Source organism: Podarcis melisellensis (genome assembly GCF_964234715.1).
Source record: "Podarcis melisellensis genome assembly, chromosome: 17".
NCBI classification, from domain to species: Eukaryota; Metazoa; Chordata; class Lepidosauria; order Squamata; family Lacertidae; genus Podarcis; species Podarcis melisellensis.
Window position 1 is genome coordinate 38,157,374 of NC_138534.1, and position 27,599 is coordinate 38,184,972.

The 27,599-nt window shown below is 46.0% G+C and overlaps 1 protein-coding gene across 1 annotated transcript; it reads left to right on the top strand.

The window, feature by feature from the left end:
• On the top strand, positions 1-26,394 carry P3H3 (prolyl 3-hydroxylase 3). Its single transcript, XM_081894074.1, has 15 exons — positions 1-670; positions 4,354-4,506; positions 6,633-6,819; positions 8,097-8,228; positions 8,343-8,473; positions 8,740-8,829; positions 11,523-11,575; positions 11,727-11,785; positions 15,529-15,653; positions 15,756-15,851; positions 20,489-20,639; positions 22,243-22,360; positions 23,549-23,624; positions 24,038-24,178; positions 25,818-26,394. The coding sequence occupies exons 1-15, from the start codon at positions 203-205 to the stop codon at positions 26,034-26,036; spliced, it is 2,199 nt and encodes a 732-aa protein (XP_081750200.1). The 5' UTR covers positions 1-202; the 3' UTR covers positions 26,037-26,394.
• Positions 26,395-27,599: the final 1,205 nt, after the last annotated feature.

Sequence of the window (27,599 nt, forward strand, 5' to 3'; positions counted from 1 at the left end):
GCCTCCTCTGCCCCTGGGAGGAATTTCCAGCCTCGGGCAGCAGCTCCGGATTACGCATCCCTTCTCCCCGCCTTCCTCTCCCCCTCCGCCAGCAGCGCAGGCCCCTTTCCCAGCCGCCTCCTGCCCGCCCCTTTCGCCCCAACTCCTCGGGCGACGTCTGCAATTTCTCCCCTTGGCTGCTTCTCCTCCTTTGCGCTCTGCCATGGCTCTCCGCTCGCGCCCTCCTTCCTCCTCCTCCTCGCCCCGCTCCTCGGTCCCCTTCCTCCTCCTCCTCTCCGTCCTCCTCTTCCTCTCCTCGCCCTCCTCCGGCCACCTGGCGCCCTACGACGCGCTCTACGCCGACGGGGTGCGCGCCTACTTCGCCCAGGACTGGCCCCGGGCGGCCGAGCTGCTGCAGCGCTGCCTGCACAGCTACTCGGGGCTGCAGGGCGCGCGGCGGGAGTGCCAGGGCGCGTGCCAGTGGCAGGCCGGCTTCTCGGCGGGCCGCCCGCCCTCGCGGCCCTGGGAGACGGGCTTCTTCGAGCGGGTGCTGCAGCGGGCCGAGTGCCTGGAGGAGTGCCTGGGGCGCCGGCTGGGCGGGCAGCCCTCCCTCCACCGGGCCAGCGCGGAGATCCGGCAGGACTTCGAGGAGAGGGAGCCCTACAACTACCTGCAGATCGCCTTCTTCAAGGTGAGGGGCAAGACGGGGCCAAGAGGCTGCTGATGTGGCTGCCTCGCCTGCCCCCTGCCTGCCTTTAAAAACTTGGCAAACTTTATTTTTCGCTTTCCCAAACTTGGGCTTTCCAGCTGTTTTTGGACTACAGCTCCCATCATCCCTAGCTAGCAGCATCAGTGGTCAGGGATGATGGGAATTTATAGAATTATAGAATTGTAGAGTTGCGTTGCAGGAATCTCTGCTAAAGCATCCATGGCAGATGGCCAGCCAACCTTCTTGAAAACCTCCAAGGACGGAGAGTCCACAACCACCCCAGGGGAGACCGTTCCACTATTGAACTATCACTGGCAGAAAGTTTTCCTGATGTTTAGTCAGAATCTCCTTTATCGTATCATACTTTGCGGTCTTTACATTAAGAGCAACCGTGTGTCGTCTTCTTCTATGGGCAGAAAAATGCCTAGTGCAGTCAAGAAACATTCAGGCCGTGCAAAGTTACTCAGCAAAAAAAATAAAAATGTGCAGATGGCCAAAAGCAATTTAAACTGGCAGGTCCTTGGCACTCAGTTCAGAAGTCCTTGTTTATCCGTTTTGTTCTTCTTCTACGTCTCCTGCCTTCTCATTCCATGCCTGGGCTGCCTTAGAGCAGAGTTAGCTGCTACACACAAGCACTTCTAAAACAGGGTTATGGGCATAAAACTCAGGATTCCCCCTCCCCTTGCAACATGCTTTAGAATCACAGTGCAACCTCCTGCAGTGCAGAAACCTTTTGCCCAATGTGGTGCTTGAACCTGCGGCCCTGAGAGGAAGAGTCTCATGCTGTACCAAGTGAGTGGTGCTGGGTGCCTCGTGCCTTCAGGGCTGGCCCTGCCATGAGCCACAGCGAGGTGATTTCCCTTGGGACACGGGTACTTTCTTCTCTTCAGCTGGCAGAGCTTGGTGTGCCAAACAGCCTGCCCTTCCCTGCCTCAACTCGCCTTCTTCCCTCAGGTGTGATGGTAGAGGATGCTGCGCAGTCGCTAGCATGAGAATGATGCTGCTGACTCTGTAGGGTTCTGCATATGGACTGGGCTGCATAGGCACCTCTAGCAACAAAATGCATTGGGCTGGCAATGCTTGTATCCGTGCCAGATTTTTTTTCCTTTTTCTTTTTCTTTTAAAAGAACTTTTATGGATAAATGCAATACTTACAAACACAAAGCAGAACACTAAACAAACTTATTATACATTGATACATACACCTCTCAACTTAGATTACAAAAAAAGAAAACAAACATACAAACTAAACATACAGACATAAATTTTGACTTTCCTCCACCTATATGTGGCTTCCATTGTTTCTTTTCTTCTTTTCACTGTGTTATCAATATTATTTTTGACTATCTCATCTTATACCCATTTCTTCTCAATTTTTTACTCTATAAGTTTCATTCATTGCATATTGATATATTAATACTAGAACAATTTTTTTTGTGTGTTCCTTTACGCAAGTCCACTCCTCTATCAGTTTCTGGTCTGATTTGCCTCTTACCACTGCTGTACGTCTTGCTAAGTCTATATATTCACAAAATCTTATTTGCCATTCACTTATTGAGGGATTTAGGGTATCGCGGATGGTTGCTCCGCACAGGGCGCTGAGCCAAGAGGGCACAACACCGAGAAGATTCATTTGGGGGCACCAAATGTTGGCCTCGCTCAGCTGAGGTTCCTAAATTGCAGGGGGTTGGGCTAGATGACCCTCGGGGTCCCTTCCAACTCTACAATTCTATGACATCTCTTTTGACATCTGATAATACTTGTTGTTGTTGTCGTTGTTGTTTAGTCGTTTAGTTGTGTCCGCCTCTTTGTGACCCCCTGGACCAGAGCACGCCAGGCCCTCCTGTTTTCCACTGCCTCCCGCAGTTTGGTCAAACTCATGCTGGCAGCTTTGAGAACACTATCCAACCATCTCATCCTCTGTCGTCCCCTTCTCCTTGTGCCCTCCATCTTTCCCAACATCAGGGTCTTTTCCAGGGAGTCTTCTCTTCTCATGAGGTGGCCAAAGTCTTGGGGGAACCAGATGTTGACCTCGCTCAGGGAGCCATGAATCCCAAGTCTGCCCCTGCTCATATTTTCCCCTCACAGACTCCAATCATTTGTAATCTGAAATAGGCCTCTGTCCAAATCTTGAAGTTATTGTGTACTGAAGTTATTGTGTTGACAAGAGCTTTAAAACAGGGGAAATGGTGTTCTGTCAAGAACCATTATGAGAGGGGGAAGTAGTCATGGACACACAAATCCTGTGTTACAGAGGGCAAGTGTTTATTTGAGAGGGCTACTACTACTACTACTACTACTAATAATAATTTTATTATTTATACCCCGCCCATCTGGCTGGGTTTTCCCAGCCACTCTGGGCGGCTCCCAACAGAACATTAAAAACATAATAAAACATCAAACATTAAAAACTTCCCTAAACAGGGCTGCCTTCAGATGTCTTCTAAAAGTCAGGTAGTTGTTTGTTTCCGTGACATTTGATGGGAGGGTGTACCACAGGGTGGGTGCCACTACCAAGAAGGCCCTCTGCCTGGTTCCTTGTAACTTGGCTTCTTGCAGTGAGGGAACTGCCAAAAGGCCCTCGGCGCTAGACCTCAGTGTCCGAGCTGGATGATGGGGGTGGAGACACTCCTTCAGGTACCTACATTTCCATAGTCTGCATGCTGGGTGGCTTTGTTTTTAAAGCAAAAACCCTTTTTGCTTTTAACAACAAACAAAAGCTGTTCGATAGTGGAATGGGCTGCCTCAAGAGGCTGGGGGCTCTTCTTCACTGGAGGTTTTTAAAGCAATGTTTGGATGTCCATCTGTTGGGGAAGCTTTAGCTGAGGTTCCTAAATTGCAGAGGGTTGGGCTAGATGACCCTCGGGGTCCCTTCCAACTCTACAATTTATGACATCTCTTTTGACATCTGATAATACTTGTTGTTGTGGTTGTTTAATCGTTTAGTCGTGTCCGACTCTTTGTGACGCCCTGGACCAGAGCACGCCAGGCCCTCCTGTCTTCCACTGCCTCCCGTAGTTTGGTCAAACTCATACTGGTAGCTTCGAAAACACTGTCCAGCCATCTAGTCCTCTGTCATCCCCTTCTCCTTCTGCCCTCCATCTTTCCCAACATCAGGGCCTTTTCCAGGGAGTCTTCTCTTCTCATGAGGTGGCCAAAGTCTTGGAGCCTCGGCTTCGGGATCTGTCCTTCCAGTGAGCACTCAGGGCTGATTTCCTTCAGAATGGATAGGTTTGATCTTCTTGCAGTCCATGGGACTCTCAAGAGTCTCCTCCAGCACCATAATTCAAAAGCATCCATTCTTCGGTGATCAGCCTTCTTTGTGGTCCAGCTTTCTTTGTGGTCCATACATCACTACTGGGAAAACCATAACTTTAACTATACGGACCTTTGTCGGCAGGGTGATGTCTCTGCTTTTTAAGGTGCTGTCTAGGTTTGTCATTGCTTTTCTCCCAAGAAGCGGGCATCTTTTAATTTCGTGATAATACTATGAGGTATTAAAAAACTAACAAATGTTTTTAACTTGCACTGCTTTGCGTGTGTGTTTGTGTGCGTGCTAGTAAATCCAAGAATGGGCTTCTCCACGCTCTCTGCTACTTTGGTCTGAGAATGGTGGCCTCGTGGCCCTCATTTTACTTCTAAATGGTACTGTTTTGTTCCTGCAGCTAAAGAAACTCGATGAAGCTGTTTCCTCAGCTCATACATTCTTTGTGGCCAATCCACAGCACCTACAAATGCGTGAGGACATGGAGAAATACCGGCGCATGGCGGGGGTGAAAGCGGAAAGCTTTCGGGATCTTGAAGCCATGCCACACTGGGTGAGAGACTTCTGGGAAACTGAATGTCGCTTGGCAGATTAAGAAGGGCTGCTTTGTGGAGCCTACTGGGGCCTGGGGGTGGTAAAGAAATCTTATGTGACATATGGCCATCTAACCTCTGCTTAAAAACCTCCCAAGGTTTGAAGGTGGGGGTGCGCCTCCCTTCCCACAGTGCTACCTGTGGCTCCAAAGGGGATGGTAAGCTGAAAATGGCACAAAAGGATGTCATGGAATTCTTCTCAATATGGATCCAGATTCCAATGTATAGTTAAGTAAAGGTAAAGGGACCCCTGACCATTAGGTCCAGTCGTGACCATTAGGTTGCGGCGCTCATCTCACTTTATTGGCCGAGGGAGCCGGTGTACAGCTTCCGGGTCATGTGGCCAGCATGACTAAGCCGCTTCTGGCGAACCAGAGCAGCACACAGAAAGGCTGTTTCCCTTCCCGCTGGAGTGGTACCTATTTATCTACTTGCACTTTGATGTGCTTTCGAACTGATAGGTAGGCAGGAGCTGGGACCGAGCAACGGGAGCTCACCCTGTCATGGGGATTCAAACTGCCAGCCTTCTGATCAGCAAGTCCTAGGCTCTGTGGTTTAACCCACAGCACCACCCTTAATGTATAGTTAGCAGAGTAAAAACTTAAACACGTTGCAGGATTCCCAAAAATTAAACCAGAGGCAATAAATATTTCATCCAGCAGAGCTTTACTGCTACGGAAGGCAAATGAGCATAATGGTCACAAATCCAATACAGTGGTACCTCTGGATGCGAACGGGATCCGTTCCGGAGCCCCGTTCGCATCCTGAGTAGAATGTAAGACGTGTCTGTGTGTGGGCAGGTTGCGTTTTGCCGCTTTCACGCATGCGCATGACGTCATTTTGAGCATCTGCGCATGCATGAGCGGTGAAACCTAGAAGTAATGCGCTCCGTTACGTCTGGGTCGCCGCAGAGCGTAACTTGAAAATGCTCAACCTGAAGCACATTTAACCTGAGGTATGACTATACATTGAGGATTGGCACTGTCCATAAGAAATCCAGTTGCAGCAGACTTAACTGAAACTTACAATAACTTATTATAAGCCTAAACCATAAACACTATATACAGAACACCATACCGGAAGGAAGAGATAGAAAGTGAAAGTGAAACCCAGGCTCCTCCTGGCCTATTATAGTCAGCATGACCTTGACAGAAGAGATAACTGAACCAGTTTAAACCAGCTGGACTCAGCTTCTCTGAAAGTATAACCCAAACATCATGAACCTTCTGCTTGTTTCTTTCACACAAAGAGGCTTCCAGAACCCTCTTGAATTAAGTAGAATAGGAAAGATCTCTAGACGTCAGATCAATACTTTCTGCACTAAGAAATGCAAACTGACAAGGGAAGGGTTAAAGACCCATTAGACAACTCTTTTTTTTAATAGATATTTATTAAAGTTTCAAAAATTATATAAAAACAAAACAAAACAACAATACAAACCAACACAAACAAAAACAAGTATAATTTCATTCCCTTATTTTCTTATACCTTACTTCCCCGACTTCCTCATACCTCCCCTTTCTGTATTCCAATTTCTAATTATTAATTCAGCAAATCCTCTCCCTTATTTTCCATTTAGTTTTTAACCTTTCTTTTCTTTTTACTTAACCATTACAGCTGGGAACCACGTAATTTCTAAACCAACGTCATTCTAACATTCATTAATTTTGCAATGTTTCCTAAGATAGTCCTTAAATTGCTTCCAATCTTCTTTCACCGACTCTTCTCCCTGGTCTCGGATTCTGCCAGTCATTTCTGCCAGTCCCATATAGTCTATCACCTTCATCTGCCATTCTTCCAAGGTGGGTAGATCTTGTGTCTTCCAATACTTTGCGATGAGTATTCTTGCTGCTGTTGTAGCATACATAAAGAATGTTCTACCATTAGACAACTCTTACCATTCCTACATGCTGCTTTTAGGACTTAAAAGATACATCTAGCCATAAACTCCCGTGCCTCATGTGGTTTGGCCCTGAGAGCTTAGCCTCTGGTTGCAAAGGCCTGCTACCACAGCCCTCCATCCCTATCCCATGAGAGAGTCACAACCTGGGCTGTCCTGGGGGACTGATGGGTTTGTGACCTGCAGGTGGCCTACGAAGCTGGAATTCAACATTACAAGGCGGATGACTACCAGCAGGCGGTGACAAAGCTGGAGGAATCGCTCAAAGAAGGGCTGCTGGCGCTGGAGGACTGCAGGGCTCTTTGCGAAGGGCCTCAGGAGGATGAGGAAAAGGAGGAGGAGACACAGCTTGGCCTCTACGAAGCCATTGCAGGTAGTAGCAGCAAAGGTCTGAGGGAGCACTGAACGTTCAGAGCTGGAGAGAGCTTGTGGTTTGAGGCGGCCTTTCTCTTGAAGCAAGCACACATGCTTACTCCTCTGTAGATGATAATAATAATAATAATAATAATAATAATAATAATAATAATAATAATATAACCCACCCATCCGGCTGGCATGTTCTCCAGATGCTTAACGAATATCAAATGCTTTCCTAACAGTCACAAAAAATGGGTGAGGGTTTAAATAGTTGTGGTGCGGAGAGCCATTAATGACATTTCCTGTGTTATTTTAAGAGCAGTTAGAGGGGTGTTTGGGTTGGGATCTGGCAACAGAAAGAGAAGGTTTATCCATTTCCCAGCGATGTTTTCCCAGTTGAAATGTCCTCCCCACCACAAGCATCTATTTCACCTCATCAGAGAAAAGGGGCAGGTGTGTTTTCATTTAGGTTGCTTTCCTGCACTGTGGTGAAACAAAAAAAGGTTGGGAAATTTTGAATATTGGCAGTATTCCTCCCCCCCCCCCACGAAGCTCATGACTTCTGGGGGCCTTATCTTGATAGAAAATGTATTCCCTAGGTATAACAAACATCCCATAGCCCTTAAATAAGCACCTTCTGCTTTTCAAGTGCTGCTCTAATAATAATAATAATAATAATAATAATAATAATAATAATAATAATAATAATTTATTATTTGTACCCCCCCATCTGGCTGAGTTTCCCCAGCCACTCTGGGCAGCTTCCAACAAAGATTAAAAATACATTAAAATGTCACACATTAAAAACTTCCCTGAACAGGGAAAAGAGGGAGGGGGTCGAGCAAAAGGCACGTCAGGTCATCGTGGAGAGTTAGCCATCTGGTTTCCAGGATACAGGCCTTGAAATCCGACACACGGGTAAAGGCCGTGGGTTTCTTGAGGGTATTGTAACCCTCCTGGCAAACAGAAGAGGAAGAAATGGAGGCAGTGAGAGATTTTACTTTCTTGGGCTCCATGATCACTGCAGATGGTGACAGCAGCCACGAAATTAAAAGACGCCTGCTTCTTGGGAGAAAAGCGATGGCAAACCTAGACAGCATCTTAAAAAGCAGAGACATCACCTTGCCAACAAAGGTCCGTATAGTTCAAGCTATGGTTTTCCCAGTAGTGATGTATGGAAGTGAGAGCTGGACCATAAAGAGGCTGGTCGCCAAAGAATTGACAGTCCAGCTGTTACTCTGGGGGCATGTATTCTCTATTTCTATTTCTCCTTCTCTTTCTGCCTTCTTCCAGCTCACTACATCCAGGTCCTCAAGTGCAGGCAGAAGTGCGTCCTTGACATTGCCACCAAGCCCGGGAGGGTGTCTTCCGCAGAAGACTTCATCCCGTCTCATTTTGATTTGCTGCAGTTTGCCTATGAAAGAAGTAAGCCGGGGATGCTGTGCTGAGTGGGAACGTGCCCAGGACAAGAGTGGGGTGGAGCATGGATGGAATGGTAGTCGGAGCCATTGTAACTTGAGTCCATCTTCTCGTTTTCAGCTGGGAATTGGGCCCTCGCCGCCGAATGTGCAGCTACCTATTTGCAGTTCTATCCATCAGACGGGGCGTTGCTGGAGAAACTGAAGCAATACCAAGCAGAGCTGGGAGATGTGCCCGTTGCAGCCAGAGAGGTACCAGTAAACATTTCTTCCATCTGGAAGCAAGCACCACATCAATGAGAACAAAATATTTTGCACACTGGGCATAATCCAGAGAGAGTTAAGGATTCCCAACTCTCTCATGAAAATCACCCAAGTGACCTTAAGGCACATGGGACAGATAGCTGTGCAGATTTACTGTCAGAGTTTGTTGTTGTTGTTTTTAAGCAAAAAAGCGGGAGCCATTTTGTAGTACTTTTTTAAAATGCCTGGCTTTAATATCTTTATTTCTTTCACAGAATATCCGCCACTATGTGGAGAGGTCTCTTATGGAGAAGAAACTAATTTACTATGCAGTGGAGCACCTTGGGGAAACTTTTAATGACCCTGTAAGTAGCTGCAGTCTGCTTTTTCATCTATGGACATGTACTTGACAAATTAATATATGAGAGCGGACCATTCCCCCCCACACACACTTCCTGCCTTGGTGCCTGAAATAAGTGATGAGCAGGGAGAAAAGTATGGACTTCAAGATGGCTGCTTCCAGTTGAGCACAGTGAGTTCCCAAAGCCAGGAGGGCGAGGACTGTTTAAATAAAGGAATCGACTGCTTACCTCCCTGACACAAAGTACACCTTTGGTCAGGCTTCTCACTTGATGTGGCTCCAAAAAGATCCCTGTGGTTCGGTGATTTTCAAAGAATGTGGCGTGCCACGCTGGTTTTGCCTGAAAGGAAGGCAAGTGTAGCCAGAATATTCAAGGACAATCAAATAAACATTGAAACATTAGTGTAGTGTAAATAATAATAATAATAATAATAATAATAATAATAATAATAATAATAATAATAATAATAATAATAATTCATTATTTATACCCCGCCCATCTGGCTGGGTTTCCCCAGCCACTCTGGGTGGCTTCCAACCTAATATTAAAAACAATACAGTGTCAGACATTAAAAACTTCCCTAAACAGGGCTGTCTTCAGATGTCTTCTAAAAGTCTGGTAGTTATTATTCTCTTCGACATCTGGTAGGAGGGTGTTCCACAGGGTGGGTGCCACTACCGAGAAGGCCCTCTGCCTGGTTCCCTGTAACCTCACCTCACAGCGAGGAAACTGCCAGAAGGTCCTCCTCAGTTTCCGGGCTGGATGATGGGGGTGGAGACTCCTTCAGGTATACAGGACTGAGGCCTGTATAGTATAATATAGCATAGCATAGCATAGCATAGCAATTGTTTTGGATAGATAAACAGAAACCGTATCCCCGCCTCTGTTCAGGAGCATTGGCTAAACTACTGTTCTCCACGATATATTGTTGCGTGGCAAGTCCCCTCCCCCCATGAGAAATGAAGACACTGGACACATTGTTTAAGGTTAATGGGCATAAAAAGGCCACAACTTTATTGATTACAGAATTGGAAGGTATTGGCCTTAGGCATTGGCTCCTATCGACTACCCGGCATGGGGACCAGGAAGGGTTGTCCACAAGCCGTGGGAGTCCTGTTGAAGTACGCCAACTAGGATCCCACGGGTGTCACCGCTCGGGGGCGTGCTGGGGGCCCTTACCTCCCTAGGTTTCGGACAAGGCAACGCCCCCCGGAGTCCTCTACCGGACTACCCTTTCCATTGGGGAAGGTGATGGCGCGAACAGGGATTTTCAACACTGACAAATCTGACACATCATAAAAGAGTAAGGCTTCTTTGCACTGATGAGGAGATGAAAGTTTTTTGTTTCAAAGTAAACATCATATAATCAAAATTATCTGGCAAAAGCAAGCTGACACATCTCAATGAGTTGGTATACACACTTAAGGTACATGTGTAAGAGGCTCGTTCATAATTACATTTTGGGAACGATTCAAGTTCTTCTGTAGCTGCATTCCTTTATACTTTCTGAATGTCCCATGATTACATTGGCTCAGGATTTCAGTGTTTGATCTAGGGAAGGGTTTGTACCAACACCTGACCAATGAGGAATTTGTCAGCAAATGGCAGAAAACCATGGCTACAAAAGCCATCTCTATTGGTCTGTCACCCCCCCCCCAACTGTATTACCTGGGTTATCAAGGCGCCCTAAAGACGTTAAAGCAAAGATTATGGGATAATGCACACAGTGACTTGCGATCTCAATCACACGCAGTCTGTAGTCCGCTGGCAGTAGGAGAACAATATGGGCATGTCTTTAAGTTAACATCTTACATTAAAAACCTGACAGGAACGAGAGATGTGAGGAAGTCCAAAGAAGTGAAGAAAGTATGGTTATTGTTAAAGTATGTGTTATTTTGTTTGTTTTTTCTTTATTGTATTAAGAAAATCTTGAATAAATATTTATTTAAAAAAACATAAAAACCTGACAGTACCAAACTACCGAAGGCTTTTCACCAAACCAGACTAAACGTCTTTCCTTCTGCAGTGTTGGATGGTAGGTTGTGAGGAGTTCCCTACCAGGACAGACTTTGCTCGTGTGCTCAAGACATCGATTCCATAAAGCATATTTTGTTGCACTATGCAAAATATGAGCAAGCCAGGGCTGAACTGATATTTACCTTTCCCAGGAAAATCAGAGGCTCACTATGTCAGGTTCCTATTGGAAGACCGGACAAACGCTAGAACATTAGCAGTGGCAAAGTTTTTGTTGGTGGTTGCAAGAACCAATGATCCCTATATTCTGAACAAAATGCTTGTTTAAACTGGAGGTAGGCTGTATGAATTGTGTATTGCTTTGTAACGATTTGTTGGGTCTCTGGACCGTAAGATTGATGATGATGACATTATAAAGTAGTTGTATTCTGTGTTATAAATCGAGCACCGCTCTGGAGCGTCTCTTCCTGGGCTCCAGTGTATTTATTATCAATGAAAAATTGGTGTGGTGCTGGTAAATTTTTATTCTGAAAGTGTGGCCCAGAGAAGAAAGCTTGGGAGCCACAGCTGTAGCATGAACTAGCTGGGAGGCAGAGAATGTGTGCACATACCATGGTGAGGGAGCAGGAACTTTATACTGCAATATGTAGAAGGAGGTGAGGGTTCTGCCACAGCATGGAAAAAATCTTGTGTAACATGAGTCTGTGCCTTTATTTCTTTAGGATTCGTGGACTCCAGAGGAATTGATTCCTGAAAGCATGAAGGAAAAACACAAGTAAGCACCAGAAGGTAGAGAGGCTGGGCTGAGGGGGAGCAATATTAAGTTGTAGCCTTTGCTTTTTTGCCGAACTTTTTAATAGGGGAGAGTCTCATGTCCTCCATTTCTGCAGTTGATGGCCTTTTTTGTGTTTGTTTGTTAATCCAAGAGAAGATCAGGAGAAGCAAAGGCTGAAAGCCCCAGATATGGGACAGCAGGAGCCAAGAGGTGAGTACCAGAAAACGACCTGACATGCAGGGAGGAAAGGCTGAATAGGCAAGAAGACTTGGTCATCCCCACCGACTCCCTGTGGTGGTTTGAGGGGAGTTGGGCATTGGTGAGTGAGATGAGCCTGAATCTTCCTCTGAACTTGGAGCTAAAGAGAAGAAGGAACCAACTCTGCCCCTTCTCCACCTCCTAAGTTTAGCTGAAGCCTGGGATTTGCGTGTCGAGACCCCCATAGTTGAGAAATAGCACACACAAGGACACAGATATTAGGTTAATGTTATTGGGCAAATTTTGGCCACAACTTTATTGATTACAGAATGTGAGCAGTATTGGCTTAGGCACTGAATGGACCTGACTATATCTGACTCCTGCCCGTCATGCAGGGAATCCAGTAAGGGTCAACCACCGGAAGGGGGAGCCCCATCGATGCATACCAACTCAAGCTCCCCCTGGTGCTCCCATCAAGGTTGTGTCATGGCCCTAGCCCCACCCCGGGCTTCGGACAAGATCAACACCCCCGGATTCCTTTAACGGAATACCCTTAAGCTTGGAGGGGCAGGTGATGGTCATCACACCTCACCTCCCCCACCACAAGGTCAAACAATGCCTAACCGCAACCCTAGCAAAGTTGTGACCATTGCTACGAGGTAGGCGAAAACCAAATGGCCTGTGCCAATTTGCCAATTGGAAAAATGCCTACCAGGCCCCTCAATGGCAACCAACCAAGGTCCATAGCAAGGCCAATAACTAAAACCTGCAAAATAGGGAGGGAGGGAGGGTGATTGAGGAAGCGAGCCAAAGAGGAAGCCCTCTGGTTCGCGCCTCTGCTTAAATGGTCCTGGCCACACCCCCCCAGCCAGCGGATTGGCTGACTGGGCACTGACGTGGCCAGGATCCCCCGGACAAAGCGGGACTACGTCCCCTGCCCCCGGGGGAGAGTGGGTGGCCACGTGGTCCACCGCAACTCCTCCCCACGAGGAAGTGGAGCGGATTTGTTTTGGCTCTGTGCTTGCTAGGCAGAGGTAAGGAAACATAGAAAGTTGCCACCTCTCTCTGCGAACGAGAGGGGAGACGAAGGTGCAGGGCTTGAAGCAAGCCTCTCCCCGCAGTCCTGTTCCAAATTGTGGGAGGTGGGGCCTTGTTTTCCCTCTTCCTCTCCCCCTGCAGACTCCAAGTTTAGAGCTTTAGAAGGGGAGGGAGGTCCTGGCAAAATGAAAGTTTGGGTTTGCTTATAACGCTAGCAAAAAAATATTGTTGAGACTCCTGCTCAAGTTTTAGATTGAGCCTTGTAGCCTTTGGAAGAGCGCTGAAGAATTTTGAACAACCCACTGGTTTTATCTTAATTCGGCATTTCTGCTCCCAGTGAAAAACAACTAACTTTGTCTGAAGCCGTGCTTGCAGCACAGGGTGGGGTGTTTTTTATCGCTTGAATTAAGTTGGCTCTGAATTAAATTGGCTTTGGTGAATTAGGTGAAGCTTTACGTTTTAAGGATTTACCCCGGGTTTGAAATACCATTTTGTTTCATGATCCTTTCTTTTATAAATATGTAAATTGTGCAAAGGATATCTCAGTTGGTAGAGTGTGAGATTCTTAATCTCTGGGTCCTGGGTTTGAGCCCCATGTTGGGCAAAAAGATTCCTGCATTGCAGAGAGTTAGACTAGAGGACCCTTGTGGTCAATAATAATAATCATCATAATATTCATAATAATAATCATAATAATCATAATAATTCTTTATTGTCAATGTACAATCTGTGTACAATGAAATTAACCGAGCCTCCCCCCCCCCCAAACACTCAGTCTCATTGCACTCTGTGTGCTTGTCGCAAAACACACCAACCCCGAAAGTCAGTTGCACTATATTATTTTCCATTCAGCAGCCTAACAGCCCACGGATAGAAACAGATTCCAAACTCTATGATTCTGTGAAACGACAGGGACCCAGTGCTGAAGCTTCCAAACTCATGCTAAATCAGATTGACTCGGAGGTTGCTTAAGAGGCAATATGCTGAGAAATCGGAAAGTACTAGGGAATTAGGAGCTTATTCACTATATTTAAGAGCAGCCCTGCTGGATCAAGCCAATTCATCATCATCATCATCATCATCATCACTTTTAATTTGTATACCGTCTTTCTATCTTACAATACCCAAGGCGGTTTACAAGCTGAAGAAACAAAGAATGTACACCATACAACAATCTAATGCAATACAAAAATGTGATAATAAAACATAACTTTAAAATACGCAACCTACATCAAATAAGTAACATTCAACATTCCTTAGAATAAAAATTAAACTGAAATCCACTCTTAACATTTACAATAAATAATTTCTAAACTACAATCAATAAAACAAAGGCAAGCTACAGTGCATAAAATAATACAATACAAATGGAGAAGCAGAGACTGGAGGGTGGGGCAAGGCAGGTGGAATAAGACTTTGCCTGATGAAGTCTCTCCCAGTTGCCATATAGTCCAGCATTCTGTCCCCACAGTAGCCAGCAAGATGCCTCTGGGAAGCAGGATTTTAGCACAACAGCTCTCTCCCACTCATGATTTCGGCGGTTGGTATTCAGAGGCATACTGCATCTGATTACAGAGGCCGTGTAACCATCACGGAGCATAAAGCCGTTGACAGCCTCATCCTCCATGCAAACTTGTGTTGGGCCCATAGCTGCTTTTGCAGAGCCAGGCAGCACCCATGTGGTGGCAGTGTTTGCTCATGCACAGGCCTTGCAGCGGCAGGGTTGCCTTATGCGCATGTGCTGTACCCATGCCAAAGCGCATTCCCTCCCAGAAGGAGCATGTTGCCCCCTTTCTGCGCAGCTCAGGGGCACGCGCTCCTCTGATTTGATGCTGTTCCTTTGGCCATCTGCACAGCAGATGGGAGTGAAAGTGAGGCCAGCGGTGGCTGCCCTGCCTGTGTGACCCAGGGAATGGTGTTGCCAGAGATGAGCATTCGAACACCGTGTTTCTGCCTCCTTTTTGGACAACAGCTCCTCTACTTTCAGCTGGGACCGAAACTGTTGACTCGGAATGGGAGACGTGTCTGGCTGGTGTCTTGTACCATGCATGTTCATTGGTAGTAGCCCTTGACTATATCAACAAAGATTTGTCAACGTATTTGGTTCTTACACCAAAGGTTATGGCAAATTCACAAGGTGAAAATAAGCAATAGCTGGATTGCAAATCACACACTGTTTGCTAGTGTACTAAACGTGAATAAAGTATACTAAGGATCTATCTGGATGACAAATCCTGAATGTCTTTAAGCCTCCTAGTGGTCTTGCTCGTTGGTTTTACATAATTTTATATTTTTTTTACTTTAACCATTTCCAAATATTAAAATAAAAGGTTCTTTCAAACCTTCGGACCTCCTTCCCTCCCTCCATGGGTTCCATATTCAAAGAAAAATATTTTGCATCTTTTACTGCTATCTATCTGTTACATATCCATCGTTACCAAAGTTCATTTCACATTACAAGTGTCAGTGTATCCCTGCCAATGATTTTAACTGTTTACAGTGGTCTTTTAGATATATTAAAAAATTATTCCATATAACCGCTGTTATATGGTCTTACAGGTATTCTCCCTACACGTTTGGGAAGCAACACATAAATGACTAGGCCCTGTAAGGAGATCAGTTCCCTCCCTATTTATTTACATCCCTTGGGCACAGCAGAAGGATAGCATTGCCTCATGTTGCATTCCTATACCGGCTTGCTCATCTCCTTTCCCCAGAACCCCTTGCTTTCGAGGGAATCACCATCACCATGGACTCCCAGCAGCTCAATGGCTCCCAGAGAGTTGTCTTGGACAGAGTCCTGACGGAATCTGAATGCAAGGACATCCTCCGCCTGGCCAAGGTAAGGAGAGCTGCCAGACCTGTTCTGCATCACCCCCCGCCAGCAGCAGGAGAGGGAGCAAGAGCAACCCTGCGTCCCTCACACTGTCTCTCAATGTTTCAGGCAGCTGGAGGAACAGAAGGCGGCTATCGCGGCAGGCGTTCGCCACACACGCCCCATGAGAAATTTGAAGGATTAACAGTGTTAAAGGCTCTGCAGGTAAATGTCTATATTATTATTTTTAATTGAATTTATATACTGCCCTATACCTGGAGGTCTCGGGGGGGTTCACAGAAAATATCACAATATATTAAAATAAAATAAAATAAAATAATAAATAAAATAAATAAAATAAAATAAAATAAAAACAATGGCCCAATAACACCCCCCCCAAAAAAGAGCCACATTTTAAAAGGGTGTAGGACATGGGTAGGCAAACTAAGGCCCAGGGGCCGGATCCGGCCCAATTGCCCGCAGACGTTCCGGGAATCAGCCCATTTTTACGTGAGTAGAATGTTATCCTTTTATGTAAAATGCATCTCTGGGTTATTTGTGGGGCATAGTAATTTGTTCATTTTTCCCCTTCAAAATATCGTCCGGCCCCCCACAAGGTCTGAGGGACAGTGGACCGGCCCCCTGCTGAAAAAGTTTGCTGACCCCTGGTGTAGGATGTCAAGCAGGTCAACCAAAGGCCTGGCTAAAGAGGAACGTTTTTGCCTGGAGCCTAAAGGTGTATAATGAAGGTGCCAGGCAAACTTCCCTGGGGAGAGCATTCCACAGACAGGGAGCCACTGCAGAGAAGGCCCCGTTTTTGTGTTGCCACCCTCCAGACCTCTCGCAGAGAATGGCCTCAGAAGGTGAACTCAGGGTCTGGGTGGGATCATATGGAAAGAAGCGGTCCTAGAGTCATTGTGGTGCTGAGCCATTTAAGGCTTTATAGATCAAAACCAGCACTTCGAATTGGGCCCAGAAACTAATCGGTAGCCAGTGCAGTCGGACCAGGATCGGTGTAATAGACTCAGACCGTCTAGTTCCGGTGAGCAATCTGGCCGCTGAATTCTGCCCTAGCTGAAGTTTCTGAACCGTCTTCAGAGGTAGCCCTACGTATAACGCATTGCGGTAATCTAACCTTGAAGTTACCAGAGCATAGACAACAGTACTTAGGCAATCCCTCTTGAGATAGGGGCGTAGCTGGGCCACCAGCCGCAGCTGATGGAAGGCACTCTGGGGGGCTTTAGAAGGGGCAAGCTCCTATTCCTAGATGTAGGCTTTTTCTTTGCATCTTCCCTGAAGCTGGAGAGAAACCAGAGGTGTGAGAACTTTAAGCCAGAGTACACTGTCAAGTTAAAATAGCAAAGAAGTTGTAAACAAGTACATTTTTAATTGGAGTTGAACATTATATGTGAGGCAATGTTGCTTGCTGTGTGTTTATCGACATGCATGTGTAAAGACACATGCATGTACAAACACACTTCCCTCCTCCTGTGGTTGGAAATGACTGTGAAACATTCCCGTTGCTTCTTCTAGGGAAGGCATGTCCAAAGTCTGTTTCAGGGGCCTAATCCGGCCCACTGGTTGATTTAATCCTGCCCCCGTGGCAGTATACCGTATTTTTCGCCCTATAGGACACACTTTTTCCTCTCCAAAAATGAAGGGGAAATGTGTGTGCGTCCTATGGGGCAAATGCAGGCTTTTGCTGAAGCCTGGAGAGCGAGAGGGGTCGGTGCACACTGATCCCTCTTGCTCTTCAGGCTTCAGGAAGCTATCTGCAAGCCTTGGGAGCCCGGCGGGAAGTCGCGCCGGGCTCCCAAGGCTTGCGGACAGCAGCCTGCAGCCCGAAGCCTGGGGCGCGCTGAGCAGCACGCCGCAGGTTTTGGGCAGATATCCGCAAGCCTGGGGAGACCAGCAGGAGTTCCCGCGGGCTCCCAAGGCTTGCGGATAGCAGCCTGTTCTGGGGGCCGGGGTCGGGGGAAGCTTGGGCTTCCCCAGCCCCATGCCTGGGGGGGAAATAATTTTTTCCCCTTTATTTCCCCCCCAACTAGGTGCGTCCTATAGGGCGAAAAATACGGTATGTCCTCAACAACTTTGGTCAGCCCTCACACATGTTCACTTCATCAAATCTGGCCCTCTTTGAAAAAAGTTTGGGCACCCCTGTTCTAAGGTAAAAAAAATTTCAGGAGGGAGAAATTTTCATCTGAGAAGTGGCAAGGGAGTGTTTAACCTTTTCCTTGACCCAGTGCTTCTCTACTCCAGATCAAAACATTCCTGTAAGGATTATTTTCCCCTACAGGGTTTCAGATGTGTGTATACAAACATGTATGTGAGGCCCCCTGTGAGACAAACGGCTTGGGGTGTGTGATTTTTAGCAAAGAAGTGGTTGGCGCAGAAAGGGCTCAGCACACACAGACGTGCTGCTTCTCTCCAAACAATCTCTTCCTGAAGCTGCTTTGCCTTCCAAAAAAAAAAAAGCCACTGGGTTCTCTGAAATGAATTTGCATGTAATGTATAGTTTTGCCTTTATGTAGCCTTCATAGCCTGTGATGTATGCGTTTATTCATGTTCTCTGGCAAAGAGTTTCTGCAGGATTTTGAAGCACAAGAATGGCTTTTTTTCTCGTTTATTCTAAAAACAAGGAATTTAAAAACATTATTGCACACAGCATCATGCCGCAGGCTTAGCCCATAAAATACTCTCCATCATAGAATTGTAAAGTCAGAAGGGACCACGAGGGTGATCTAGTCCAACTCCCTGCAATGTAGGAATCTTTTGCCCAACATGGATTTCAAACCTACAACCCTGAGATCAAGAGTATCAGGCTATACCAGCTGAGCTATATCCCATATACCTCTCCTCCTTCGTACCACCCAAGAACCATCTCATTATTAGTCTTGCTGCTGCTAAGGATCATAACATTTCAATGTGCCTGCAGATAAGATTATAAAGGTAAAGGGACCCCTGACCATTAGGTCCAGTCAAGGACGACTCTGGGGTTGCAGCGCTCATCTCACTTTACTGGCCGAGGGAGCTGGCATACAGCTTCCGGGTCATGTGGCCAGCATGACTAAGCCGCTTCTGGCGAACCAGAGCAGTGCATGAAAATGCCGTTTACCTTCCCGCTGGATTGGTACCTATTTATCTACTTGCACTTTGACGTGCTTTCGAGCTGTTAGGTTGGCAGGAGCAGGGACCGAGCAACGGGAGCTCACCCCGTCGCAGGGATTTGAACCGCCAACCTTCTGATCGGCAAATCCTAGACTCTGTGGTTTAACTCACAGCGCGTCCCTAGATAAAATTATACTTTTCTTTTAAAAAGTGATTTCTAAATACATTCATATGGTGACATTTTCCCCGGTCCTCCCACCCATCATTCCAAGAGGAATGAGTCTCCTCCGTGGGCAACGATGTGTCTCTCATCCCACCCCCAGTTTGGTGGGGAAACTGCTGTCCTCTAGCTTCTGACAAGTTGGCAGACCTCGTATCGTGCACTACATGCTTGTCCTATAAGTGACAAATATTTTGCCCAAGACCAGCTTGCAAAACAAAGCCTTACAGGGACCATACAGGTGGGGTGGGTGGGACCCAAATATCTAAGGATTTTCATTGCTGGATTGTATTTTGAGACATCACCATCAGGAATGATAAATGTGAGAGTAACGGAAGCCATGAGAAAAACACTGAGGCCATATTATGAGCATGGGTGGAGTCTTGACGAAGATGATCCTATTGTGAAACATTTGAGAAGAGGACAAAAAGATGGAATACAAAAGAATTGTGTAGACTGCATGCTGAGGGAATAGAGGAGGCCTGGAAAAGAGCCCGGCCTCCAAGCATTTCTTCCCAAGGTGTTTCTTAAGGCGTGTTTCAATCTTAGGCTGATGTGATTATCTCATGCCAGTGAATATTCCCAGCATTCTTCCTTTCTCCCGCCCTTGCTTGCTTGTGTTCTGTCTTTATGAGCATTTTTTTATCAAATATCCTTTATTAGGCATAGCAAACCACACATTATCAAACAGACACCGTATACAAACTGTGCAAAATACGAGCTCAGCATAACAAGGTTTGTCCCAGTCAGATCTTTAAATCCAGAGGAAATCAATTTGCATAAATAATACAGTACGACACTACCACATCACCAATCAATTAAGAACGACTAAATCTCTTTATACTGGCCCAGTCTTTCTACATGGACAGCACTCAAAAATTCAGCCACTATTAAAGTAATTTGATCGTTCCTGTCCGAGAGCAGGTCCTGAACCGTCGGTAGCATAGAATTGAGCCTATTGAGTTGCAAGGCCTCCAATAATTGTCTTCTGGCATAAATGCCAAAATCACAAGAAAAGAAAATGTGCTATGAGCATTTCCGCTTCAGGCCCCATTTCTTGAACTCCACCAGTGAGAGACCCCTTCCTCCATGCTTCCTCCTCTGCAGTCATGGCGGGTGCCCCATTGCAATAGAGGACAGAGCCTCCTGTGCTATGGAGAGTTGGCCAGATGCAGGAATTTGGGCAGGTGCAGATTGCCATGCAACACATACCTTGATGCAGGCAAGGAAAAGCAGCCAAGGGGACCAGGGAATAAACAGCCATAGCGTTTCCTTCTCTCACTTCACTGATGCTTTGAAAGGTAAACACATATTACCCTGGCAGCTCTAACAAACAAGAAAAGCTGCACCAACTTTCATTCCCCCCCAATTGTTACATGTGCAGAAGCCCCCTCTCCTGCATTTTGCTAAGGAAACTGCTGCATATTCTGGCAATTGTTGTCCGCATCCTTTCTTCTCTTTCACACGTGTGCTTCACGCGAATTAAGGACACTTCCATAAGTGAGGGTTTCTGCAATGGCTTTTTGTCTTCTAGCTGGCTGAGGAGAGCACTGTGAACTGGAGGGATGCTAAGCTTCTCTTGCAAGCCAGTGAGAAATCCCGGAAAATTGTGGAATCCTATTTCACCCCTGGCAAAGACCTCTATTTTTCATTCACACATCTTGTGTGTCGCACGGCTGCCGAGGGTAAGGAACTTTGCCTCTTCTCATCGGCACAATGTTCCACACTGAACAAGAGCCTTTCTACATTGTTAGTTGGAAATACGGCCTGCTGATAAATTTACTGCTTCAAAACAAACAATTAATAGAAGTGATGTGGAATATACTCGGAGTCAAGTGTGGATTTCATGCTCTTTATTCAGCTCATAGTAGTGAGGAATGAAAGTTTTCCCAAAATATCTGCTTTATATACATTATTTACACAATGGGCCGCATGTGATTGGCTAATTCTGGGATTCTTCAGTAGGCCAATCAGGTTGTGGATTCACTTCCACCTGGAGCTGGATTGGATGGCTCCTGCAGACCAATCAGACTGCTGCATTGTTCTAGGACCAATCAGACTGCTGCATTGTTCTAGGACCAATCATGCTTCTGCATTCTGAATCCTATTGTTCTAGGACCAATCAGACTGCTGCATTTTGGATCCTATTTTTCTAGGACCAATCAGACTGCTGCCTTTTGGATCCTATTCAACTCAGTACATAACACCATGCAAACAATTCATTTGAAAGGCAGAGTAAAAGCCTTGGCTATGCTACTATCATCTAATAAGGAGTGAACATCAGCACTGAATCTTACATTTGTGAATATTCAACATATGCCAAAGTTTCAAATTTTTTTCTGTTTGCAAAATTCACACCAAAATTCATAGAATTGTAGTATTGAAAGGGACACTGAGAATCATCTAGTCCAAGCCCCCTGCAATCCAGGAATATGTAGTGGTCCCATATGGGGATTGAACCTGCAACCGTGGCCTTATCAGCACCACACTCTAACCCACTGAGATTCTAGAGTTGCATGCTCCAAAATACAAATTATCAGGAGTATTGAACATGAAATGTCATCAGCTGAACTCCCTCAAATATACTTGTCGCAATCCAGCATTCCACATACATGAAGTAGTCTTGTTATATGTGACTAGTTGCCCATGAGTAGTTGGTTCGGAGCCTAATTATCAATGCATGCTAACTATAAAATACAATCTGAGGGCCTTCTGGCGGTTCCCTCACTGCGAGAGGTGAGGTTACAGGGAACCAGGCAGAGGGCCTTCTCGGTAGTGACGCCCGCCCTGTGGAACACCATCCCATCAGATGTCAAAGAAGTAAACAACTATCTGACTTTTAGAAGACATCTGAAGGCAACCCTGTTTAGGGAAGTTTTTAATGTTTGATGTTTTATTGTGTTTTTAATATTCTGTTGGGAGCAGCCCAGAGTGGCTGGCGAAACCCAGATGGATGGGTTGGGTATAAATAATAAATTATTGCTATTATTATTATTAAATAAAAATGCTGGGATGGCAGATATCAAATATTTTATGAACATTTATTTCATTATATTTATTTATTTCATTACACTTAATTATTTATTTAACTTAATTATTTCATCCTGTCCTTAATTTATTTAACTTAATTATTTCATCCTGTCCTTAATTTATTTAACTTAATTATTTCATCCTGTCCTTCCCAACAGGATGTGTCTATTCCCCTCCAACATTTTTCCTTGCATTCTTCAACATTTTCTCCTGGTGTCAGAAACAAGGCATTTTATGGTTTTCATTGGTGTTGTTTAGGAGAGCAGGAAAGTCGTATGGACCTCAGCCACCCAGTCCATGCTGACAATTGTCTCTTGGACCCCGAGGGCAGCACATGTTGGAGGGAGCCTCCTGCTTACATATACAGAGACTATAGGTGAGACATGGTGGGGGGAAACTGATATATATATATATATATATATATATATATATATATATATATATATAATGTCTTTTAAAGAGCCACATGTATGTTCATTTATACACAATCCAGATGAAGGCGATATATTTATTAAGCCATCCAAAATGTCGCAAAACAGTGTGTAAGCTTTTGAGGACATGTTCATCAGGCTAGATCAGGGTTTCCTAAACTTGGGTCTCCAGCTGTTTTTGGACCACAACTCCCATCATCCCTAGCTAGCAGGACCAGCGGTCAGGGATGATGGGAATTGTAGTCCAAAAACAGCTGGAGACCCAAGTTTGGGAAACCCCAGGCTAGATGATAAACAAAGCAAGCAGGGGGAAGAAGAAAAAAAGATGGGTGGTGGTAAAGTTGGGACTTTGCATCTTGAAAGAGTGTTAATGGGAGGTGTTTTCAGGTGCTCAAATGAGGCCCTGAAGAACCCAAAAGCTTGCACACCCTTTTGTGCCATTTTGGTGGTTTGGTTGACATTTTAGATGGTCTAGGAAAAAGCACTGTCTTCATAATGAATTTCAAAAGGTTTCTTATGGGCATAGCTGTCAACTTACAGATTTGAAAATAAGGGATCAGCAGCCAAAATAAGGGATCAACAATTACTTTGATAAAATACATATTTTGTTGTGTACAAATGGCTTTAGATACCTATTAGGTCCATAAATTACCATATAGCATATATTCAACACAAAAAAACAGCAACTATTTGTTGTTGACAAAGGACAGCTGGACATAGAAAGGGCCCCATTACCTTCAGTAGCTTATTTAAGGGACATCATCAATAAGGGACAGCAGCGGGACATGGCGCTGGGATAAGGGACTGTCCCACCAAATAAGGGACGCTTGACAGCTATGCTTATGGGCCGACATGGCTGCCTTTTACATTTTGTGTCGGCTCGATGTTCTTTGCTTCGGTTTAAAACAACAGCCCAGCAAACATTTCGGAAAGAGCTAAAGAACGTGCTCTGGGGTTTTGTTGACGTTGCAAATGCCAGTCAAGCGGACACGTGTAACAACACAAATCCTCACCCGAGCGGTGCCAGTCTCTGTGGCAACGTTCATGCCCAACCTGGCTCTTAAAGACGAGCGAAGAACCTTGGAGCAAATCCCAGCTACCCATAATTCTGCCTGTCTCCCATTTCTCTGCAGTGCAATCCTCTACCTGAACGATGACTTCCAGGGGGGGAACCTCTTTTTCACTGAGATGGATGCTGTGACTGTTACAGTGAGTCTGGGCCCACGGCTTTTTGGGGGGGTGAGGGAATGGCTGAGAAGGAAGAACAGCTGTAGCTGGGATCCTCCCCCTCCCCTCCAACAGAACCTGTCCTTGGCAACAGCAGCAGATTCAAATTGGGCAGTCAAAGGCAAATTCAGTCAAATTTCACCCTGGGACAGGCATTAACTCCTTGTCGACTGGTATGCCTAGCTCTTCTGCTTATCGCTGTGTTGCTTTCGCCTTTCTGTCCCTCTTCAGTCCTGCATGGCGCAATTCGCTCCAGAGCAGGGGGACCAAGATCCCATCAACAGCTCAGAAAGTTGCCATCCAAGTTTGCGCCCCAAGAAGAAGGGGAAACGGGTGGGCTCATGGCAAAGCCGTCGATTCACACCAGTCTCCCTCTTTCTCTTTCTGTCTGGCAGGCCGAGGTGCGCCCGAAATGTGGAAGGCTGGTGGCCTTCAGCTCTGGCGGGGAGAACCCTCACGGCGTGTGGGCTGTGACCCGTGGGAGGCGCTGTGCCATTGCCCTCTGGTACACCCTCTTCCCGGAGCATGCAGAGCAGGTAACACAAAGCAAAGGAAGAGCTGGAGGATGTAGCGTTGAGGGAGCCAATGGGCATTGTCCAAAGGCATATCTACTCAAGTAAAATGGGGGGCTGGGTTGGGGGTGAGGTGAAGTGTTGGTGTTGACCTTTAAAGCCCTAAATGGCCTTGACCCAGTATACCTGAAGGAGCGTCTCCACCCCCATCGTTCTGCCCAGACGCTGAGGTCCAGTGCCAAGGGCCTTCAGGGGGTTCCCTCACTGCGAGAAGCAAAGCTACAGGGAACCAGGCAGAGGGCCTTCTCGGTAGTGGCACCCACCCTGTGGAACACCCTCCCATCAGATGTCAAAGAGATAAACAACTACCTGACATTTAGAAGACATCTGAAGGCAGCCTTGTTCGGGGAAGTTTTTAATGTGTGACATTTTAATGTATTTTTAATCTTTGTTGGAAGCTGAACAGAGTGGCTGGGGAAACCCAGCCAGATGTGCGGGGTACAAATGATATATTATTGTTATTATTATTAGCTTATGTGGCGCATCCAAGCAGCAAGTGGTAGAATTTAACACACACACACCCCCTGTGGATTTCAGGAGGAGGAAATACCACTTTTTAAATTTGATTTATTGTGTTTCTGTGCAGCTTTTCAGTCTAATGAATCCCAAACCGGCTTACAAACAAGAAATAACAACATGATAAGCCATAATAGAACATCGCGAATACAGTATAAATCATATAAAATAATTAACAAATCATCAATAAAACGATTACAATCTATAAAACAGCAACTGAAAATGAAAAGAAACATCGCAATTACAACAAAAGTCAAATGAATAACAAATCAATATGGCATTTATAATCTATAAACAATATTGACAACTTAAAAAAATAGCAACTTTAAAAAATAGCACTGTTAGGCTCATACACACTCTCATAATTCATAATCTTTCACTCTACAGTGGTACCTCGGGTTAAGTACTTAATTCATTCCAGAGGTCTGTTCTTAACCTGAAACTGTTCTTAACCTGAAGCACCACTTTAGCTAATGGGGCCTCCCACCGCCACCGTGCCACCAGAGCCCGATTTCTGTTCTTATCCTGAAGCAAAGTTCTTAACCTGAAGCACTATTTCTGGTTTAGCGGAGTCTGTAACCTGAAGCGTATGTAACCTGAAGCGTATGTAACCCGAGGCACCACTGTATTCGGTTCATCAAAATAAATATAAAATACACATAATGCATGTTATTGAGCTAGCTCAACCCTTCATCAAGGAGACCGTCAACTAACAAAGTGCTGCTCTTGAAGACTCCTTTCGCCTTTCTAACTAGGCACACCAACTCTAGGAGGCCGAGGTGTCTTCGGGCCCCTTGATACTTGTTTGAAAGGGGCCCGGTGCATGTTGTGGAAGGCTGCGCCGGCACTGCGTGGTATCGGGAGATGCCACAGGGACTGGCACAGCCTGGGATAAGGTCACATCAGCCTGCATGGGGTTGAGAGATGCTGTGGGAACCAGCGCAGCCTAATGGAAGGCCGCACCAGCCTGTGTGGTGTTGAGAGATGCGCGTGACTTCACACGACGTGTGGCTGGCCTCCTCAATCTTGGGGGCGACCTGGCACCTCTGTTTCCAACACATACGGTCTTCTCACTCTCTTGTTGTAGGAACGGGCCCGGGCAGAAGAGCTGATGAGGCAGAAGGAGGCAGAACAGGATCAGTCGCATTCAGAGGAGGAGGAGCATGTAGGTGCTGAACCCAGTGGTGGAGACTCCCCCGAGCCCCCGACTCCAAAGGAAAGAGCCAGGTCCACTAGCCAAAGGACCAGGTCAAACTCAGACTCTGGGATACAGTCCACGAGGCTGCGAGCCAGAGATGAATTCTGAGCATGTTGGACATGCACAAGCCTTTCAGATTTTGTAGCAGCTTGTGGCAAGTGAATGACTTGGGAGTTTTTGCCCTGTGCCAGGAATTGTGGCAAGGCAGTTTTGCTTCTCCATGTGGTACTACCAGAAATGACATCAGAAGGTGACTTGGGGGTCCTTGGACCATGCCCGCCCGAATTAGCCGGAGAATCGTTTTGTCCCCACTGGGATGCCTGTGAACCAGGAATAATCCATGCTACAACACTCTCATCTCAGCTATAGCCTCTCATCTCTACACAGGAGTAATACGACTCGTGTAAGGATGACTGAGATAAAGTGCTTTGACCATTCTGAAGTGCTATATAAATGTTGAATATCATTCTTCTACCAGCCCCATTTTTCAAATAGTCATATGAAGGAATTAAAAAAACAGGAGGAGGGCACCATCAGAAATGGATGGGTCTGAGAAATTTTTTTGGGATGGAAATGCACACTTGTGAAACCAGCTAGGCCAGAGCAGGGATCTGTGGTGGGCAAGTTAAGAAATGAACGAGTGGGGAAACCTGAACAGTCTTTTCCTAGTCCTGAGGAAATGAAGAGTAAAAAAGCAGAGAGAAAAAAATATTTGGGCCGATTAATTTTCTGAGATATAGCTTAGGAACAGCTTGTGCTGTCTGTGCCAGATCTTCAGTAGATCAGTGCTCTCCTCCTAGGTAGAAATTCACTATAAGAGCTAATAGCATGCTTCAAAGGTGGGTGGGAAGCTCTAATTCTCTTCCTACAGAGCACATACTAATTTGTTTTGCCCCACTGTTTTTGAAACCCTTCAAAGCCAGGCAAAACTAAAACGACGATATGGATCCTTTCTTCGTGAAAATCTTCCAACTTCCTGGAAAACAATGACAGTCTCCAGCAGTTCATAGAATTATCGAGTTGGAAGGGACCTCCAAAGGTCCTTTAGCCCAACCCCCTACAATAGCAGGAGTGTAATGGAGTTAGATATATATGAAATCTTACCCAGAGAGAAACCTTGATGGAATAAGTGGTCCAGGAGTTGCTTGATCTCTTTAACAAGCAACCAGATCTTTGTTTCCCCTTCCATGGCAAATCCTTCCCATGTGGAGTTGCAACATATTGTGTGTGTATTATAGCACACGGAAGAAAGCTTCCTTTTCAAACTGTCCCCCGCCCTCCCCGCACAAAGGACAGCACAGACCGGACAAGGGTCCTTGTTTCTGAGACAAAAATGACACGATGTTTGCACTGTGGGTTAAACCACAGAGCCTAGGACTTGCCGATCAGAAAGTCGGCGATTTGAATCCCCGTGACTGGGTGAGCTCCCGTTGCTCAGTCCCTTCTCCTGCCAACCTAGCAGCTTGAAAGCATGTCAAAGTGCAAGTAGATAAATAGGTACCACTCCGGCGGGAAGGTAAACGGTGTTTCCGTGCGCTGTTCTGGTTCGCCAGAAGCGGCTTAGTCATGCTGGCCACTTGACCCGGAAGCTGTACGCTGGCTCCCTTGGCCAATAAAGCAAGATGAGCACTGCAACCCCAGAGTCGGTCACGACCGGACCTAATGGTCAGG